This window comes from Pan paniscus, chromosome 16 (assembly GCF_029289425.2).
Source record: "Pan paniscus chromosome 16, NHGRI_mPanPan1-v2.0_pri, whole genome shotgun sequence".
Classification (NCBI taxonomy): Eukaryota; Metazoa; Chordata; class Mammalia; order Primates; family Hominidae; genus Pan; species Pan paniscus.
The window spans coordinates 59327132-59347579 of NC_073265.2; the positions used below are offsets into that span (position 1 = coordinate 59327132).

Below are 20448 nucleotides of genomic sequence, written 5' to 3' on the forward strand. Positions count from 1 at the left end.
TCTCTTTTGCAGCTCTGCACTGCTATTAAATAATTAACCCTGCAGCAAGCCGTCTGCCTTCTGGCCTGTGGGACTACGCTCTGTGAGGGCGAGGGTCACCTGGGTCTCATTCACCACCCATCTCGCGCTTGCCACACTCATTTGCTCAAAGGAGGGATAAGTGGAATTTGCACTGAGTCTTGTAAGATGGATCTGAGCTGACAGGCGGGGGCCATAAGCAATACTTCATTTGCTGAGCCCGACAGGAATGGGGAGATTGATAGGGAAGGAGGGCGTCAGGCGGCCACCAACTTCCCAGTGGAGATGAGCAGCCAAGCATTCTGTGTGAACACCCCCGCCTCCACGGTGAGGCTGTCAGCAACTCTGGAGAAACACCAGGGTTGTAAAAAAAACAAAAATGCCACGTCATGAAGCCTTTCCCTCTGACAGACAGGGAAAGGAGCAAGGGCAGGGACAGTCACTGCCTCTGTAGCCATCACCAAGTGGAGACCCCAAGAGGTTGGTGAATGTGCCCAAGCTCCCCTAGCAGAAGGTGGCACAAAGGGAACCCCAAAATTTCGTGAGTTCTCCCTCAACTATAAAGCAAATGAGGATGAGAAGCCTTTGGGATGGGAGGCCTGGGAAGAGGGAAGATGACGGAGCAGTCCTAGGGGTTGATAGTGGTCAGAAATCACCATGTGGCTGTTACCACCGAGCTGGGGAGCAGGGAGGGAAGTGCAACTGGCAAGGGCACCTGCCAGCAAACCTCTGTGCCCAGAGACTAATATCAGGACCAAGGCCCCTCTATGATATTGGTGAGGTTTACTCCTTTCTAAGAGTCCAAACTTTACCTTCACCCACCCACCAATTTCCAAGCAGCTGCCCTGGGTCAGCCCTGGTGCTGCAGGCCAGGAGTGGTAGAATGAATGAGACACAATCCCTGCCCTCCAGGAGCTCATGGTCCAGCTATGATGGAGCTGGAAGAAAAGGACAGGCCATCCCAGGTCCCAGTCCCCATGCAACACAGGAGGTCATATGGAGACCCAGAGGGACATCTGTTCAGAAGAGAAGAGCATCAGAAGGCAAGTGGAATGAGGCTTCCCTTCTCTTCTCCACTTTCCCAGAGGCCAAGGGTGGCTCAGGGGCAAGGGCCACTTGGAGGGAACGGGGCTGGGCAGTATTCGGTGGGAATAGTGCGGCAACCAGCCTCAGAACTTAATTTCCTTTCCTAAGCCGGGTTCTGGGCAGCCCTACCCTGCCAAGTTTCTGCCTGAAGCAAATTAAAATGGCAGAGTTATCAAGCCTTGAAGAAAAAATGGAGGTTATAATGGAACTGCAGCTCAACCTTCCCCACAGCCGTGCAGGAGCGGTGGCGATGCGCGCACAGCCGCAATTCAATTAGCTGCTGCAATCGCCGGCAGAAAAATCACCGTCATTTCATTTCATTTCCTCTGACGGTGGTGGCCACCCTGTGCTAAGCAGAAATGCTTCCAGCCCCTCGCACTGGCTGCCCCTTGCAGGCGGGCGGGCAGGGGAGGGGGTGTGCGGCTGCTCGTGTTTCTCCTTGCGACCCGGTGCTCGGCTCGGGAGAACAGCGAGCTCTTTCTTCTCATGCAGTCAGGCTGAAAACCCTCGCCGCTACCGGAGAGTCATGTCAGGCATTTAGCGGCATCGATCCAGCCCGCCTCTGGCTGGCAGGCGGCCAAAAAACTAAGTATTTTTTATTGCTTCGGCTAGGCAAGGAAATATGAATGAAGCTACCACTAATTGGACTCCAGACTAACCCCTCTGGGACAGCTTCCAGCCCGTCCCCCCATCCCCCCTCCCACTCTGACACAGCCCTGTCCTTCCTGCCGTAGGCCTCATCTGTTGACAACCTGGTTTCCAAAGCCTGATTATTTCAGTCTACACCGCCGCTGACACTGTCACCACGCCACAGGCCATGCGCACAGCCTCGGCCCTGCCCACTGCTGCCTCTGCCCAGCATCTTGATTCATTCCCACTGGAGTTTCCTGAGGCCCATGTGTGCCATGCATGGACCTCAGCGAGCATGGTAAACAGCCCAGCTCTTGGGGGTTCCCAGGGGGGGGTCTTTTAGCAGAAAACTTTCACAGATGGGGCACAAAGCCAGAAGCCAATAGGGATGAGGATGAGGTAAAGACTCATGCTCTTTAGAGAGTGCTGGGCTTCCCACTCCCCCTCCAATTCCACTGAAGTGGGTCCCTGCTAGCCAGGTAATCTGGATCCTCAGTCAGGTTATAAAGGGTCTTCCGAAACAAAGCTGAGAGGTTGGTCAAGCAGGAATTATTCCCATGGTATGGACAAGGAAACTGAGGCTCAGAGAGGCCAAGAGAACTACACAGGGCCTCATAAAGCTGGGACCAGACCTCAGCCTTAAAATGTCCAATCCAGGCCTCCACCTATCTAGGCAAACTGCCTCTCCGAAAAAATGCCACTGTTAGAGGATCAGTACTGAGGCAGTGAACACGGATTTTCAGCTTCAATGACTCCTCTCTTAGGTACCTAGCCATTCCTCAGCCCAAATGTGGTCCTGGATTTCTGAGCATGTAGGCGGGTCAAGAGGCCACGGACGCCAGCCTCACTGCTAATGGGAGGTTTAAAAAGTCAGCCTGGGTAGGGGGAGGGCCAGGAAGAGAAGGAGGGCTGGATTGGAGACAGCTGCGCAAGGAAGCTGCTGTCTAGATGGTTAGTTAACTGCCTGACCTTCCAAGTCCTACTTAACACGAGGTAATAACCAAAGCCATCCTAACAGATTAGATGGCCCCAGATACAAGGACAGCGATGAGGAATAAAATAGCTTTGCTAATCGCTGGAGGATTTTTTTTATCCAGACTCCACTGCGCTTATTCAGAAGGCTTATTCACTTGAAACAGAACCTCGGAGCCTCAGTGTGATCAGAAAGATTTACAACAAATCTCAGAGCTGGCAGACACGCAGGCGGCCTGGCCTTAATGCTCGCCTGCTAGCACTTTCTTAAATCGAGTGGAAGCCCAGAGCAGGGAGAAACTGCAGGCGTTTGAAGGGAATGAGGAGGATGCAAGATCATACAGGAGGCATCCTAGCAGGGGGGTGGGTAAAAACCTTGGCCCTGAACATGGGACACCTGGGTCCTTAGCCCTGGGTTTAGCCCAGAGACTCCACAAAGCCCCTCGCAATGGAAGATCCAGGGCTGGTCAGCTGACCTCTCAGAGTATCACCTCTCATATGAAACGGAGTTAGAGCTCATTTAGCCCAAGCTCTTCATTTGACAAATGGCAGACCTAAAGCCTGGAGAGATGAAGGGCTTCCACAACTGAAGGTCACTCTCAACAGGTGACGACAGCAGCTCCCATTTTATGACAGTAGCTACCCCTCACCCTGCCACTGGCTCTGGACTAAGACATCAGCACTGAAGCTCCCAGCTCAGCAAGAGTAAACAAACAACAAAATCCCTAGTTACAACTCACAGAGCAGAAGCGGGAACCCAGAAGCCAGCTTTGGATACCGACTGACTGGTCTCAGGCCCGCGATTCTGGGAGCCCCGAGTCCCACCTCCTCCCAGCACCCAAACACCCCTCCGGGTTCCAGAGTGCCAACACTTACCGCACTGGATTCTCTCTCTTTGGGGAAAGAAGGCCAGGACAGGAGGAAGGTCAGGCACCCCAAAACAAAAAGACAAAAAAGAAAGGAAAAAGGTCAGTCTAAGTCCAGCTGGCTTTTGTGATTTGCTAGTGCACTGGTTTTAAAATGAGCAGAAGGCCTGGATTGCTGTCTCCATGGATCAGCCAAGGCAGGGCCATTAGGTGGCATTTCTCGGTTTGGAAATTTGCCACCCAAATTCCAATGCTGCCCCCACCCCTCTAGTCCCCAGGGTGGGCAAGGGAGGCCCAGTCCCCACGGTGGGGAGGGTAGGCCTTTGACCCAGTTCTCCCTGTCATGCCAGAGGGCACCAAGTTTACTCTTTAGCAGGCTAGGGGTCTTAAGATCACAAGCTTGAGAAGGATCATGCCATATAAAATACCAGTAGGACCTGGGAGTTAAGAACTTTATTGTTTAAAAAAAAAAAAAAAAGGAATTTAACAGTGGTTTAATTTTGTTTTTGAAATTAACACCATTCTCTGATTCTTTGTCAGGATGCCCCTAAAAGCTGAAGCCTCTGAAACTTTGCCCAGCTAAGCACTAGCTCCCCAGTTCTCCTGTCTGCTATGGAGAGGCCCCTCTTCCTCTGCCAAAAGGACCATCCCACTGTAAGACAAAAAAATGTAGCCTCCAGTTCCCGGGACCGGCTACCACCCTGTGGCCTGGGCCAAGGCAGGATGGTGACATTCCAGGTCCCTAGTGCTCAGAAGGTGTTGGCTACGTGCCCCAGTAAATACCGTATCTAAGGGCAGAGTGCATTTGGCACCAATTTTTGAAAAGGGCCTCTCAGGGAGCCAGGCTTTTCTCTTTTCTGATCCAATGAACCACTCCTGAGGCCAAGCTCGGTGCAGCTTCCTGGGTCCTCATGGTAGGGGCTGCAGAGAGGGTCAGAGAACAAGTTCTGACTCCAAGTCAATGTGATCTCTTGCTGGGGTGTGCACTACCCCCACTTACAGGCAGCCAGCTAACAAACCTTTACCTGAGCACTGACTGTGCACCTTTCCCAGGTTTCTGCATTGGTGAGACATAGATGTAAGGAAAACACCCAAGAACTTGGCACCTGTCCTAGGGAACTAATGATCGTGGTGAGCACAAGACATTTTCCAGGGGTAGGATGTAAGACGACAGTAACAAGGACTCAGCTTTGGCATCCCAACTCTTAAACTCTTACAGGAACTTGAAAAAGCCCCTAGTCTGACCAGGAAGGCATCCTGAAGGGGTGTACTGGGGCTGGCCCCTGAAGGACAGGCAAGGGTGTTGTAGGAAGATGGGAGCGAGCTCCAGATGAACAGACAGGGTCTTCAGGACAGAGAATACCAGGTCCACACCAAGGAGTAGGAAAAGGTGCATGGGATGCGGATGGCACTGGCTTCCCTGCACCAGGTATCAACAGATGACTCCAAATCCTTGGTAACTCCTGGTCTTAGGACGACAGCACTTGCTGGGTCCACTCACTGTGAGGCCTATGAGGGCCCATGCCCACCCCTGCCCCGCCCCACCCTCTGCCCCAGCCCAGCCGCACCTCTGTGATCGAGTTCATGGTGGTTCTTCTCATCCTTCACCGTCAGATGGGCCTGGCTGCCCAGGGCGCCCAGTGCCAGCAGCCCGGAGCTGCTCCCTGTCACTGGGGGGATTCCTGGAGGCTGGAGACCTGACGGGTGGGGTGGCAACTGGACCGGGGGGCCGTGTGTGGCATGGGAGAGGTGCTGCGCCTGGAGCTGCTGCTGCTGCAATGAAGTCGGTGGTGAGTACAGCTGAGTTGGGGAGGGCAGGGGAGGCGTGGCCACCTCAGGAGGGAGGGAGGGAGTGGCTCTTCCCATTCCTCTTGCTCCTTCACTGGGTGGGTGGCAGGGGGAAGCACCCCCAAAACCTTTGCCCCCAGCTCAGTTCACATGAATGTCTCGCTGAAGGAAGTCTGTTAATAGACTGTAATGTAAAGATTTATGTCTTCAAGCACCCCCCAACTCCCTGCACCCCAGTTTCACGAAGAATTTCTCAATGTTTGTTTCCAAGCCTGAGATAAATAATGCATGCATTTAAAAAACCACAGAGTCATGGGGTTCCCTCTGAGTAGAGAGGGATCCATTTTTAAGCTCACAGCCCTGGCAGTGTTTGCTCATGCATACATGCCTTCAGCATTAGCTGCCAGCATCTTCCACCCTGAGGCTGGACCCTGAGGAAGGCTCCTTATTTCTTAGGAGCTCCAAGCCTGCCTTACAGAGCAGGGGCAGGGCAGGTCATCACAGCAAAGGCCCCAGAGCCAGATGAGCTGGGGGCCAGTGGAATGAGAGCTAACGTCACCGGACATCAGTGGTGGAAAACGGGGTAACTGGAAGAGTGGAGGCTTTGGAAACTAGACAGAACAGGATTGAAATCCCAGCTCTGGCACTTCCTAGCTGTGTGGCCTAGGGCAGGTTACTTCAAGTCCTGGAGCCTCAAATTTCCTTATCTGTAAAGGGGGAAAGCAGCAGACCCCAGAGGATTATTGTAAGATAATGTTTGCAGCAGCTCATGGCGCACAGCTACTAAGCCTCATGGCAGTAGCTAACATTTACAAAGAGTTTAAAATGGATTCCTGAACCCTTCTAAAAACTTGCCATGCAGCAAGTCAGTATTATCAACAACAATGCAATTCTCCCTGTCTCCTCCCCAGTCAAGGACTCCGCTGCCCTGGCTCCAGAGGCCCAACTTCCCCACTCAACACTAGCCTCAGGGGCTTGGGCTTCTCTTTCCTCTCCCTTCGCCCCACCCAACTTCTTCTCCACTACTGCAAGAGAAGTTAGGTATGCTGGTATCCACCTATGCACACATCTTTCTTCTCAACTAGTGCAAGAGAAGAAAACTAACATTTACTGAATGCCTGAATGAATGCCTGGGCACCTTCCAACCACCTGGCAAGGGAGGGGTTGTGGCCATTTAATAGATGCTTAGGGGGCTGGAGTAGGTAGCTAGTAATTGGCCAAATCCCACCACTAGTAAATCTGTCAACCACCACCCCTCATCCAAAGAATGTTCATTCCTAAGAAGATCTCCAAAGCAAGAGGGGTTGGTGGAAAGTGCCATAGAGAATAGATCTGAGAAGCTTCCAGATCTCACACCTTACTAAGGGAGCTCGCCTGTCAATATGAGATGGTTTTCTGGCAACTGCGAACAGATAACAGAACACAGTGAAGGCCCATGGCTCTGGCAGGAGGAGGCAGTAAGCATTTCAGGTTATGGATAAAGGGCCCTACTCTCCCCCAGCTAAGCTACAAACTGCCCACCTGGCCTCATCCCAAAGTTAACGGCAGCCACAGAAGCCATGGCACTCCTGGCCCCAGAGGGCTCTCTTTGTCAGTTCTGGGTGAAAGGCTGGCACTGCGGCCGTTGTTCAAAGCTGTCAGAGCACTTCTGTGACGTCTGTTGCTAGGCAGTTCATGGGCACTGTCCCAGGGTGGTCTGACCCCACATCTGCACTGAGACACTATGGCAGACACAAAGCTATGGGGGCCCCTGGAGCCAGCATCACAGAGTCCAATGCGGAGATCCAACCCCTCCCAGCTAAGAAACTCCAGCTCCTCTAGGATGGGCGCTTACTCTGAGCTCCTCCACTTTTTCTAAGAAAATGTAATTTTTAATATCTTATTACAAAACTAATACATGCCCATTTTAAGAAAATACTAAAAATAAGTAGACATTAAAAAGTTTCTTTAATTACCCTTCAATCCTACCCTCGGAAGATTCTGCTGTTAAATCTGCCTAGGTTTTTCTTTATGAAAATCTACACATTTCAAATGTATTTATACAGAAATGGACTCTTGTGAACCATACTGCTATACAGCTTGATTTTAATTTAGGAATGTTCTGAAGAAATTTTCTTGTCCTTTTTAATGGCTACCTAGTATTCCCTGGTGTGGTCGGACAATACAACTTTATCTGGATACCTGGTTTTAAAATGAGTCTCCAGTAGGGCCCCTTTGTTTAGACAAATTGTTGGTAGGCCCGTTAATTCTGCTGGTGATAACTATTTAGTAAAATCCCAGAAAGCAAGGACTGAAAGCAAGGTATTTAATCCACATTTTATAGTGCAGAGCCAATAAGATCCCTTGAGGAAGAGACAAAGAAGAGGAGGGGAAAGAAGGCTTCAAAGAAGTAGCTTTGCTGCCTGCAGACACAGCTAACTCCTTTCATGAACAAGTCTGTTTCTAGAGAAAATGTGCACTGAACATTTGTACCCAAGGAAAGATGGAGTTGAATAGCTCCACGCACCCTGACTCTTATCTTACCAGGAAAGGTCTCTTCTCCTACCCAACCTTCTAGGCTCAGCTTTGCCCAGTTCAAAGGCCATATCCTCTGAATGCCCTCCCACTTCAGGTCAGAATGGATTTCTCTGTTCTAAGAGCTCTAACGGCACAGACAATGGAGCCAGGCAGAATAAGGCGGACTTCCAGCTCTATCCTTTATCAGCTATGAGTCCTTGGACAAGTCAGCCGACCTCTCTGTGTTGTGCCAGGATCACATGTGTGACTACAGGTAAAAATGGAGCAGGTGCTCAATCTTAGCAAACAGACAGATCCCAGGTGTACACTGTTTCTTTTGCCTTTGTGCACGGCTTGGCAACCTGTGAGTTCCAGAAACAGAGACTGTGTCTTCTCCATCCTAGCACCTCTAACAGTGCCTGGCATGTTTGCTCAGTACATGTCTTGTGGGTAAATTAGTGAAAATTTTGGAAAAGGTATATGAAGAGGCTGAGAAATGGTGTCCACAGGTGCCAACCGCCTCCCAGCTCCATGCCTTCCTTCCAAGGCCCAATTAGACACAGCTAGAACAGTTAGTTGGGACAGGAAGCATCAATGGGGTCATGAGGTGTCCTGCTTGCCCAAAACATGAACCAGTGAACCGACGTCAGAAACTTGGAACAAAGGCAGCAGCGGCTGTTTGGCAGACAGTGGCTTTCAAAGCTGTTAAGCTTCCAAGGCTGAGAGGCTGGTTTTCTGCCTTAGTGTTGTCAGGTAGGAGCGTCCTCTTTGCAAAAGAGAAAAGGAATCTCCCATGCAAAACTGAAGCGTTCCTCATCTCTGAGTGCAAGAGCAACCTGCTGCAAAGAGCCAGAAACTCCCTCGAGGTCTCCTTGGGGTGGTTTGAAGGCACAGCAAGGACCGGTCCAGCAGACTCTGGGAAGCAGGGACAGGAGAGCCAATCTCCAAGGCTCCCTCCTCAGTGCAAGAGCAGATGCCAGGGCTTGTCAGACGGAGGGTCTGCTAACAACAATCTTGGGTACAACAGAGAGTGAAACGAAGATTTTTCCCTGACAGGTGTGGGGGCCAGTGGGCAAGGCCCCACCTGACCCCCGTCCCTATCACAGCTCAGCACCTCTGCAGGCAGGCGGGCACAGCTATCCTCAGGCTGTATTCCTATCCCCTGCAACACGTCTGCTGGCTTCAGAGCACAATGTGCTCAAACACAGTGATGTCTGAGTGGGAGGCTGATACTGTTTTCAACTGGGTAGCTTTCCCCATGGCAGAGAAATGGAATCAATTCCACAATCAGAGACCGCCTGTCTCCAGCTTATACCATTCCTTCCAATATGGGAACTCCTCCATCCACAATATGAAAGGAAGTCAATAATTCCCTCTTGCATCCCTAACCCCAAAGAGGCGCTAGGAGCCTGGAACCAAGCCCATGCATGGGCGTTCACTTTTCCCTCCTTGAACATTTCCTGCCAGAGCACAAATAGGACAACGAACATGTACTCCACACAAGTGATAAGCGCCCATGGCCTGGCTCAGAAGGTGCGGTCACTTCCAGGAGAGGTTGAAGGGAAGATCTTGCTTGCAGAGTACGTGTAATTGGATTATGCACATCACGCCTTAGGCCTTCGCTAGGTGATTTAATGCTGCGTTTCGCAGGTTCATGATTTGGGTTGAACTTAGTGAAGTTGTCTAAGCATTTCCAGAGCCAAGACCCGCCAAGGGCTCCCACCAGAGGAGTCAGACAGGGTCCTGACTGCGTAAAATGAACACTTCCTGCCCTCCAAGGACAGCGAGAACAGCTCCAGGCCTCCGACTGCTCCTTCTCTTTCACATCACTCAGTGGGCACCATAGCTCCACATGCATTGAGCTTCTGGGGTTGGTAATAGCTTTTAGTGCTCACAACAACCCTTGTGATCCCCACTTCAGAGATGGTGAACAGGCTCGGGAGGCTGAACAGCTCCATGAAGCCATCAGCAACCAGAGCCCAGACTCAAACTCAGCATTACCTCCTTCCACCATGGCTGCCTGGCTGAAAGACGGATACTAAGACACATTCTCTTGGCCATCCTTTCCCCTCACACAAAATTCAGTCAACTGAATGCAGCTCATCCACATCCTGGAGTGAATACCTTAGGTATGGCTTCAAAATATCCTGTGTATTTTGTGACAAGCTACAACGTCCCTCTTCCTCTCCTCCCTCCTACTTAAAAAAAAAAAATCAAGTCAATGCTCTGTGACATCTCCCCTACTGTTAATTTCCAAGGGAATGAAGACCAAATTGTCAGTAGGTAAACAGATGAGACCTCCTCCACTTTCCAGTCCAAAGATCTTGGGCCATGATATAGCAATGTAAAAAGAGGGTTCCAGAAATGGGTGATATATCGGCTCACAGGGTCTTAAATCTGCTTGGGAAATATAGATGCTGCCTTCTGCGGGTTGCTGACCAAGTGTCAAATTTCCCTCCTCGTGCTCAGGAATCTTGTCCTTCTAAAGCCCCTCCTGTTAATTGGATCCAAGAAGCATGTAACAGAAACAGGGCTACTGTAACCAAGTCTTGCCAGGCCCCAGCTAGAAGAGAGACAATCTTCCACTTCTCTTCCCTCGGTAGGCACTTGAGTTCCCTGTGGTCCAGCAGGGGAGTGGGTAGGGTAGGCTTGGCTCGAGAGCCTGGTTCCCTCTGTCTGTCTTTCCTTCCCCTTTTCACACATGCCACCCTGACCTTGGATCCTGCCCTTTCTCACCAGGAAGGAAGACCCCAGGAATACTCTAATCCTCATGATAAATATGCCACTAGCTACCTCCCTGCCCATGCCGGAGGTATCTGATTTCTCTTTGAGTTGAGTTGAGCCGAGCCACAACCTCAGAATCTTTCAACTCCAATGAGCAAGAAAGCCACTAAACAATTAGGGCAGATGGAGAAACTGAGGCCTGGAGGAACAAAGTGACTTGCCCAAAGCCCTCCTCTAAGTCCAAGACCAGGATGCCAGGCTGTGTCTCCTTCCAGAGCAGCAAATCCAACAGTGCAGTGGGGGTAGCCACTGAAAGCTGCCAAGAGCCTCTTGGGACCCTCTCTCTCCTGCCCTTTCCTGCTGGGGCCAGGATGCCTGCCCTTTTGCTCAGCCCATGGCTCTGCACCCCGTTATCCTTCTTCACCTTGCTTCCCAGAGGCAGCTCAGCTGCAGGCTCGCTCTCTGCTCTCCTCGAGGAGGAGATAAAGAACGCCCTGACTAGATTAGCGGACTCCTTCGCGGGAGTGCAGTCAAGCACGGCTCCCCAGCGCGAGCACGCCTCGGCTGTCCATAATTCCTGCCTTGTGAGGCTCTGTCAGGCGCAGCGATTAGACGGCTGCCTGCTTAATGACAGGGCGATGGCTGCATTCACTCGGAGCTGGAGAAGCAATTACCTTGAAAATGGGGGTCACAGGCCCCACTCGTTGGCTTTAATTGAATTCCAATGTCTGCCTCGAGCTGCCTCGACCTAACTTGTAGTTTCCTGAATACTACTTAAGGGAAATACAGCTAATCCAAGCAGTGCTTCTCCCCCAGTTTTACTCCTTTCTTAAAACTTAAAAAAAATTATTTTCATAAGAGGATTTTAATTCCAAAGAGGGAGGCAGAGGGTGAGAGGGGACCCTGCTGTGGCCACCGCAGGGGTAGGAGAAGTTGGCCTGGAAACCTCAAGAAGATGGTTGAAAGGGGATGGGGTGAGGAGCTGGAAGAGGAGAAATGTCGGAAAACAGAATTCACAAGGTATGTCCCACCCCTGCAGCCCCCTGCTACCACTAGCAGAACCACCATCAAGCTGAGAGCTGGTCACTGAGACAGATGACACAGGCCACCCTCCAGGGCTGCACCAGGGCCAGGGGAAGAGCCCTGGGCTGCGAGTCAGCCACCTGGGCCTCTGGCCTGGCTTTCCTCCTAAACATCATAATCACTTCCCCTCTCTGTAAAACAAGGGCATTGAGCTAGATCAGAGGTTCTTAACCAAGGGCCATTTTGCCTCCTACGAATATCAGGGTGTCAGGGTGTTATTGACATCTAGTGGCTACAGGCCAAGGATGCTGCTGAACATCCCACAATGCACAGGATGGCAAAGAATGATCTGGCCCCAAATTTCAACAGTGTCAAGGTTGACGATCCCCGGGCTAGATGATCTCTGATGATACTTCAAACATTAAAATATCATGATTTCCCCTCTTGGGGTGCTGCCTTCCAGCACTGAACACTTCTTCACGTTCCAGTTTCAAGACTCCTCTCTGCCCATTCCACACAGTAGGCCAGGATTCAAACCAGGCCAATGCTTGCATCCCCCACCTGCCCAAGCAGCACTGAGAAGTGTCCCTATGGGCTCAGCCCAGAAGGACAAACCCACTGTGCTGCCTTCATCAAAGGACTCTGCAACCATCACGGGTCCTGACAGTGTGATGGAAGGGCCGGTGTCCGTAAGTGTCATTCTGTGATTCCAGCCTCCCAGCATTCCTGGTAGGAGTCAGGAGTGCCCAAAGAGATGAGCCGGTGTACGTTCTCCCTTTACAGATACAGAAACTGAGGCCCAAGGAAGAGAAGGGACTTGCCAAAGGTCACATGGGGGGAGAACCATGACTAAAACACAGACCTCCAGGTCTCTGCCCCAGGCGGAAAAGTCAAGAGTCATCAAGTATCCTACCAAGCAGAGGAAAATTCTGGGGCCTTCAGTTCCACCTTGAAATAGTGACTTCCCATGAGAACAGAAAGAGGAAAGAAGACCAACCAGGTTCCCAGAATGTTAGAGTTGAATCAGTCTACTGCTTCCCAAGCCTAACTACACTTCAGAATGATCTAGAAATCGTTAGGAACACAGATTTCCAGTCCCATCCCCAGACCTATGGAAAAGACCTCTGGGGCAAGTGCCCCTGCATCTGTACCGTCCAGAAGCTCCTCTGTGGACTGGGAAGCAGTGATCCTGTCCACCCTCTTCATTTCAGAGATGAAAGGTGGACAGGTACACCCCAAGGGTAAGAGCCTTGCCCAAAGTCACACTAAAAAGACTCTTCTTCCTCAGGTGCTTATCTTAAATGTCACTAGCCTCACACCAAAGCAGCAAGCAGGAGAAAGATGCCACTTGAACCTAAGAAATGCATTAAAGATACAAGCCAGGTAGACCCAGCTTCCCCTTTCCACTAAGGGGCCAGTCCGGAAGTGGGCCTCACAGAGCACTCTTGGGTATGTCTGCCTGTGTAAAGGGGAGATGGGACTTCTAGAAAGTCAGGAAAACCAGTCTCAGCTCCCCAGCTGGAGTTCACAAGCGTACATGATGAATGCTCAGCCAGGCAGCTTCGCGCATGGGACAGCAAGACGTAAACCCAAATTCCACAGCACGATGCACATCAACAGTACAGCAGAGACTGTTCTGATCCCAGGTGGCCAAAGAAGGGCAGACTTCTGCCAGGGAGGAGGCAGACAGGCCCCGGGGTAAGTGTGAGGAGGTGGCCAGGTACTGGCCAGTTGGCCTGGCCTTGAAGGTGACCCTAGGCCCCCACCCTCCTCAATGGCAAGGACACCAAAAGCCAGTGGAAGATGAGGCAGATGGCTGAAGAGGTGGATCTGAGGCGTGTCTGGCTCCCCTTTAGTTTGAGGACTAGGAGGCAACTGGGAGCCAAGGGGGAAACAGCCCTACATGGGTCCAAGCCCTTGGGGTGCTTGTAGAAGCCGGAGCCCTGGGGCCGCCATTCTTTGAGGCCAGCTAAGGTCAGGGTCAATCTCTGGTTATGATAAATGAGAGGAATAAAAGGGCTATACACACGGTAAGAGGCAGATTGGGGAGTCCACGTACCCCGATGATGGCGTTCAGCTCCGTCATGGTGACCTGCTTGGCGCGCTCCACTGCCTGCGCCACCTGCTGCTGGTGCTGGAGGGAAGAGGGTGTGCGTTAGATGCAGCCACTTTCCTGGACAGAGGAGGTCACGGGCTGTGCAGCACTGGCAGGGCCTCTCGGAGAGGCCCAGAGCAGACAGAGGAGCCCCACTGAACAGGCACAGGGCACAAGTAGCGGGGAGGGTGACAGGCGATTTTACTTTCTCTTTTAGACCTTTTTCAATGAGCATGTATTAGTTTTGTAATTGAAACTTCCTTTTAAGTTCTAAAATAAAGAGCATGCCAAAAGATGGCTATTAGTCAACCACACACACACAAATTTTTCCATGCAATTTGCGTATGAGCTGGATATCAGATGATATTACAGGATGATTATTAATTCTCTAAACATGGTAACAATACTGTAATCATGAAGGATGGTATCCGTTTTTAGGAGATGCAGTTATAGTAGTTAGTGGTGAATTGTCAGGATATCTGCAATTTACCGTCAAAGGATTTGGGGAAAAAGTATGTCTACATATACCTTATCCATACCTGTCTAAATAGAGAGAAAACAAAGTATGTTTCCAGATAAACAGATAGAGAAAGAAAAAGTGGTAAAATGAACCCTAATGTAAACTACGGACTTTGGGTGATGATGTGTCAATGTAGATTCATCAGTTTCAACAAATGTACCACTCTGGTGAGGATGTTGATAGTGGGGAGGATATGGGAAATCTCTGTGAACCTAAAACTGCTCTTAAAAAAATAAAGTCTATTTTAAAAAGTGGTTGCATTAATTCCCTTTGGCCTTGAGGTAGTACCAGCCACATACACGGCTTTCTCTCCTACTGGGCTGCAAGCTCCAAGGGCATTGCCATATCTGATTCTTATATATTAATTCAATCATTTACTGGTCACCATTAGGAGTCCCTGAGGGAGCTGACATGGTCCCAGCCACTGAGTGGGAGTAGAGGGCAGGGCCTGCCCTGGCTGGAGTGAAATCAGAGGACAGAAACAGAGCCCACTAAAGTCGGCCCGTCTGTCTGGTCAGCACCAGGGGGCTTCTTTGCAGGCATTTATCTCAAATCACCCACTAGTCCAGCCGCTGTCCCAAATGGAGGTCCCTTGGAAGGTAGGCTTAGAAAGTGACATGACCACCTGGTCATGCTCCCAGCAAGGGCACTCTGTACCAGGAACTGAGGTCCCCTTTGGGCTGGGGATGCTAGTTTGGATGGGAAAGAGGCACCCACTGCCCACTGATGGTTAGGTCGCATGCCAGCACTCCAATCTCTGGACTCAGGTGATGGCAGAGAAACAATTCTATGAGAAGAAGGAGCAAATGGTCCCTCTGATATGGCCCCCTGCCTCCAGACTGGCCGGAGAAGGCTCTGGAAATCTCCAGGTTGTCAGCTCAGTCAGTATGAATGGACAGGGGCTGAGGCTGGGGCTGGGGCTGGGGCTCAGGCTCCAGTGAGACCCCACCAGCCACTGGGCTGATTTGGAAAGAAAAGGAAGAAATAATAACAGAAGGTCTTACCTCTTGTGACAGGAAAGGCATGATCTGTGCTAAAATTGTGTTCAGTCTCTTCGCAATCTCTGTCTGCAAAGGCAAGGAGACCACATGAAGCTCAGGCAAATAAATCAAGTCACTGAAATGTCATAGACAAGTGGAAATGCAAACTCCCCCCAGACCACAGCCCCTCTCCACAGGGCTCCATCCTTTCTGCCCTCAGTCAGCCTCCTACCAGGAGGCTCTAGCTAAATCCACAGCATGAAGAAATCTCTTTCAACTCCCTTGCAGCCAGGCTGCCTACATTTTAGGGAGCTCCAATTTCCATCAGAGGTGGTCTATATGTCTGGTTCAGAATATAGTTTGCATCCTCTGGATGGAATCCCTAATTAAAGCAAAACGAAATAAAAATCACCCCCAACAACCCAGCAAAACCCATTGTAAGAGTGAAACACAGTTTAGTGAGAGAGGAATTGCTCTGCCCACTGGTGCCCAGTGCCAATAGGACACGAGCTCTCAGATAAATGGGACAAAGCTGATAAGCGGTCCTATGTGGCAAAGGGTTCCCTGGGACTAGCCTCTCCCTCACCAAGATCAATCCCTCCCCCACATATATGCTACCAGGCTAAAATCCTACCATTAAGCCTTCTTTCTTTTTTTTTCTTTCCCATTAAGACAGGGTCTCACTGTCACCCAGGCTGGTGTGCAGTGGTATGATTTTGGCTCACTGCAGCCTCGACTTCCTGGGCTCAGGTGATTCTCCTGCCTCAGCCTCCCAAATATCTGTGACTATAGGTGCACTGCCACGCCCAGCTAATTTTTGTATTTTTGTAGAGACTGGGTTTCGCCACGTTGTCCAGGCTGGTTTCAAACTCCTGGGCTCAAGTGATCTGCCCACCTTGGCCTCCCAAAGGGCTGGGACTACAGACAGGAGCCACCATGCCCAGCCAACACTTCATTTTTTAGGATATAGCATTGCCTTGTCTAAGAAGCTGCTCAGAGATGTAATTCATTAGATCCCTAATCCCTCACAGAAGTCAATCTTAGAAAGGTAGATCAATTCTCTGCCTCATCTCCCAACACCCTAGAAAAGACTGCATTTAGAAAGTCAACAGTTTCCACCAGCATCCTATGTAAACTTTAGATCTCAGATCAAGAGTGGTGCTATACGGGTTAACTGAGTCCAGATAGAAAGGCCTAGAACCACTGACAGACGACTCTCAGAATTGCTTTTCTTATCTCATTCTGAATCCTGAGCCCGCCAGGACTGAGGTCCCAAAGCTGGCTTCAAAGCTTCCATCAGCACATAGCAATCTTTCAGAGACAAAACCATGACAACAGCCTTTAAAAATCTGTGATCATCTGCATGTCAAATGATTCTGGATGAGAAATCCTTGTGCACTTAAAATAAAAACAATCTGAAGGCGCATAAATAGACCCTGGACCTCGGGAGAATTCCTTGGGCTAACACCCTCCACCCCCTCCACCCTTGGCCACTAAAGAGGACGCCTCTGGTTTGTGGAAAGGCAGGCCATCAACTAAAGAGCCTTATGGGTTTTTGCAGGCCTGTGTCCTGGGCTGCCAGCCACGGTGGCAGGGCTCGCCAACCTACGGAGCCTGTCCGCTACAGTGGGGGTTCCTGGCAGGGAGAGGATCAGGAATCACTGCTGTCAGCTTTCTGCCTAGAACACTCTAGCTCCTCAGGAACAGAGTCAGTGTTTCCCAGCCAGCACCACTGTTGGCATTTGGGGAGAGACAATTCCTGTTATAAAGGACTGTCGCTCATATCCCAGGCCAACTGTGTCAACAATGGCCCCCACTTCCAAACTGCCCAGCTCAGACCCACTGGGACTCCACATTGACACATGTGTGGGGCACTCTAGCCAGGACACCATACATCAGGGTTTCTCAAACACCATGCTATTGACATCTGAGGTCAGATAATTCACTGCTGTGTGGAGCCCGTTCTGTGCACTGTAGGGCTTTTAAAAGCATCCCTGGCTTCTCCACCCACTAGACACCCGTCATTCATACTCTAAGGAACCCAGGAGGATTACTAAATAATCATTATATAAATTGTTAATCTAGTTAAGTGGGAAGAGCTCTCCCAAACAGAGTCCTTCCTCACTCTGCTTATTTTTTCCTCGCCTAAATCAACTGATAGTAGGAATGGGGAATGAAGCAAAAAAGTCCGGGTTGGATAGGGCAGGAGTTCTAGAAACAAGCATAGGCTGCACCTCACTCCACACCGGCAGAGTAACAAGTTCTCTCACCTTTGAGTTCATGCACCAAATAAGAATAGAAAGATATGTAAAAACAAAAAGCAAACAAAAATAAACAAAAAAAAAAAACAACCTTACTGTTTAGGAAGCTCACAGGTCCAAGGCCTGTTATCTTAAACAACAATAAAGCAGTGTCTGGCACACAGTAGGTGCTCCGTAAATCTTTGGCCCAAAGAATAGTATCACTGGCATCTCTGCATTTATTGAGACTTCATATTGCAGTGACCCCTTGCTGTGGATCTGGGCCTGCCCCAGCATGGGCAGCATCTGTGGGAGGGGCCGTGGTGGATGGAGTGTTGACATACACTTGGTGGCCAGTGGCCCAAGCCCTTCACCAACGGGGTGGGGTGGCACCTCCAAGCCAGGCCAATCGCAAGCCACCTAGATGGGTCCCTGGCCACTGCTCCTCCCCACAGCCAGGAAGGCAGGGGCAAGGTCAGAACATCCCCAGTCATTCTGGCCTCCTCAGCAACTATTAACTCTCACAGTCTCTGGGAGAGCAGGGAGGCAGGGTGATTATAAAAGGGTTCTGGCTATGGCCTCCTTCCACTGGTAAACAGGCCAAGGGTCAGGGTCTCGGGAGTTGACAAAAAAGAAACGTAGCTGACCTTGCCCTTCCCCACACCCTTCAGCAAACACGTGGCCAAAGGCTTCCCACAGACAGGATCTTCCCATAGGGCTGGTCTGGAGCCCAGCTCACTCTGGTTATGAGGACAAGGGATCTCCCAGGATTTATGTAGCCATCCGGGCCATCAGGTGACCACAGCTGGGTGGCTCAGGGCAAGTCCTCTCTCATTCTCACCCCTCCACCCTCCTAAAGTAGTTCCTGCCTCCCAACACCACAAGCAAGCATCAACTGAGGGCTATCGCAACAATGCCACACAGATACAGAACCTTCCACAAGCCTGGTGTAGTGGCATTCAGGCTGTCTTTCCTGAGGCCCACGTTCGACGAAGAGAGGCCTCTCTGCAAGGCAGGAAGGACTTTGGCACGTCACCAGACAGGACTGTGTAGGGTTGAGGCAGGCAGAGGGGAGGGGCTGGGCTTACGTTGGGAGAACCTCCTGGTTCACCGTAAAAGTTCTCCCAACGTAAACCCAGCCCCTCCCCTGGGAAAGGGACATGAAGCAAGCACATCCCATCCCTCCCAGCTGTCACTGTGCCATCATCTGCTAGTACCCTCTTGGGGTCTCCCCACAAAGTGGAAGCAGGGATTGGGCCTCCCCCATCTCTACAAAGGCTGCCCAACCCTGAGAATGGGCTGCGTGCACTCTGCAGAGTCAAAGTATGAACAGGAAAGCTGTTCGCTCAACATTTTAAAGAAATGTTTATTTTTTGGAGGGTGGCGCTTGGGGGAGGGGAAGTTCCTGGAAATGGAAAGCTGGCTTAACAGAAGCCCTCCTAACAACAGCAATGACCGCTGATATCACCCACCCAACTCGCCATGTGTGCATCCACAATAACCCCGCGGAGAAGGCGCTTGTCAACATCTCCACTTTTCAGATGGGGAAACTGATGCCCAGCCATTAAGTGATTTCACTAAATGACTTCCTACCAAGAAGCCAAATTTTGACATTTCAAGAGAGCTTAGAGAAATATTTTTGAAAGAAAAACCACCATTAAGGTTAATAATTGACAGCACTTCTGATTAGAACAGCTGTTAAAACAGCATTGGATCCAACTCAAACAAGCTCTAAACATCAGTTCCAAAAAAGGAAAAAAAAAAAAAAATCAAGTGTGACTTCAACAATTGGGACAGGTCACAAATCACAAACTGGAACTCGATCGTATGTTGGAAAACTCCTTTTGGCAACTTGGCGCAATCCATTATCGATAAGGCGGCTGTAGTTTCCAGAGGCCGACCTCCATCCTTCCCTCCATCTCGGTCCCACAAAGCCACTGCTTTTGAGCCAGGTCTTCAGAAGCAAATCTGAGAGGTGGTGGGAGGTGGGAAGATGGCTCCCTTTGGAAAGCACTTTGGAAAAGGTGTTCAGGGAGGCTGGTGCCGCCTTTGAAAGTTTCTTTTCAAGTATGGTTCAAAGCAGGCGCTTTGTTGGTGGAAAAACATTGCTCCTCAGAAGGAACTAATCTACTAGATACAGACAGAGAAGCAGTTCAGAGAAATGGGGACAGAGGTCCTGCTACATCCGGAATCTGCACTACCAACTGGGCGCTGGGAGTAACATCTGCCCTGCATCTCTGTCAAGATTGTTAGGCAAATAAATGACAGAAAACAAGATAGTGGGGGGCAAGTGTAATTTCCCAAACAGCAATCTGTTCCATGCGCCTTAGTAGCTCCCATTTGCATGATCATCTCCTCATTAAAGCAGGACCTCTGAACATCTTGCTGTAAACCGAGGGTACTTGAGCATTCTAAAAGTCTATTTCTCTAACCACAGTCTAGTATTCACGTTTGCTGCTACTTCAGACTATCCTTGGCCCTTGACCCAAGACACTAAATTAAGGGAGATGGAGCCTGCTCTTGATCTGTACCCCCCAGCAACCTCCTGCTCCTGGGCTTGCAGCACCCAGCCAGTCCTTGCCCTTATTTTTAATTTAGGTGACTGTGTTCAACACACCGTCGAGAGCTACTTCCACCAGAGAGTCTGTCTGCTAGTTAGTTTTAAACTGCCCTGTCGTGTGTACCTGTGGACTCTGAATGCACAATTCCTTTTAACCTCAGCCAAATAAATGCAAGGAGAAGAGAAAACTGCCCCTTCAAAGAGTGTGTTATGCTCCAATGCCACGCAGAGATGAGCTGCCTTCTACCTCCAATTCTGCCTCCATTTAGTTGTGTGGCTTTGGGCAAATCACTTCCCTTCTCTAGGCATTAATTTCGTTGTCTGCAAAATGAAGGGATTAACTAGATAACGTATAAGATCCAGGAGCCCTAATTTAGAGTTTTAGAACCCTAAATATTCCCGAATTGCCGTGCAGCTTATCATTTCCTCCATAAAACAGAGCATCACATG

At 50.4% G+C, this 20448-nt stretch overlaps 1 protein-coding gene and 1 non-coding gene across 15 annotated transcripts in view; both read right to left on the bottom strand.

Moving 5' to 3' along the window:
* Positions 1-20448, bottom strand: part of TLE3 (TLE family member 3, transcriptional corepressor) — a 49771-nt gene that overhangs the window by 12679 nt on the left and 16644 nt on the right. For 5 of the 14 annotated variants that reach the window (XM_034939042.4, XM_034939040.4, XM_034939037.4 and 2 more), the window contains exons 5-8: positions 15223-15285; positions 13663-13737; positions 5141-5345; positions 3583-3599 (exon numbers count right to left, since the gene is read on the bottom strand). In XM_034939042.4, coding sequence (XP_034794933.1) covers positions 3583-3599; positions 5141-5345; positions 13663-13737; positions 15223-15285 — 360 coding nt within the window. Of the gene's footprint in view, positions 1-3582; positions 3600-5117; positions 5346-13632; positions 13738-15222; positions 15286-20448 lie in introns of all 14 variants that reach the window. The other 9 variants (XM_055098236.2, XM_055098239.2, XM_055098237.2 and 6 more) reach the window with 4 other exon arrangements.
* On the bottom strand, positions 18516-18576 carry MIR629 (microRNA mir-629). Its single transcript, NR_163125.1, has one exon. It is a non-coding gene; the product is annotated as a microRNA mir-629 (primary transcript).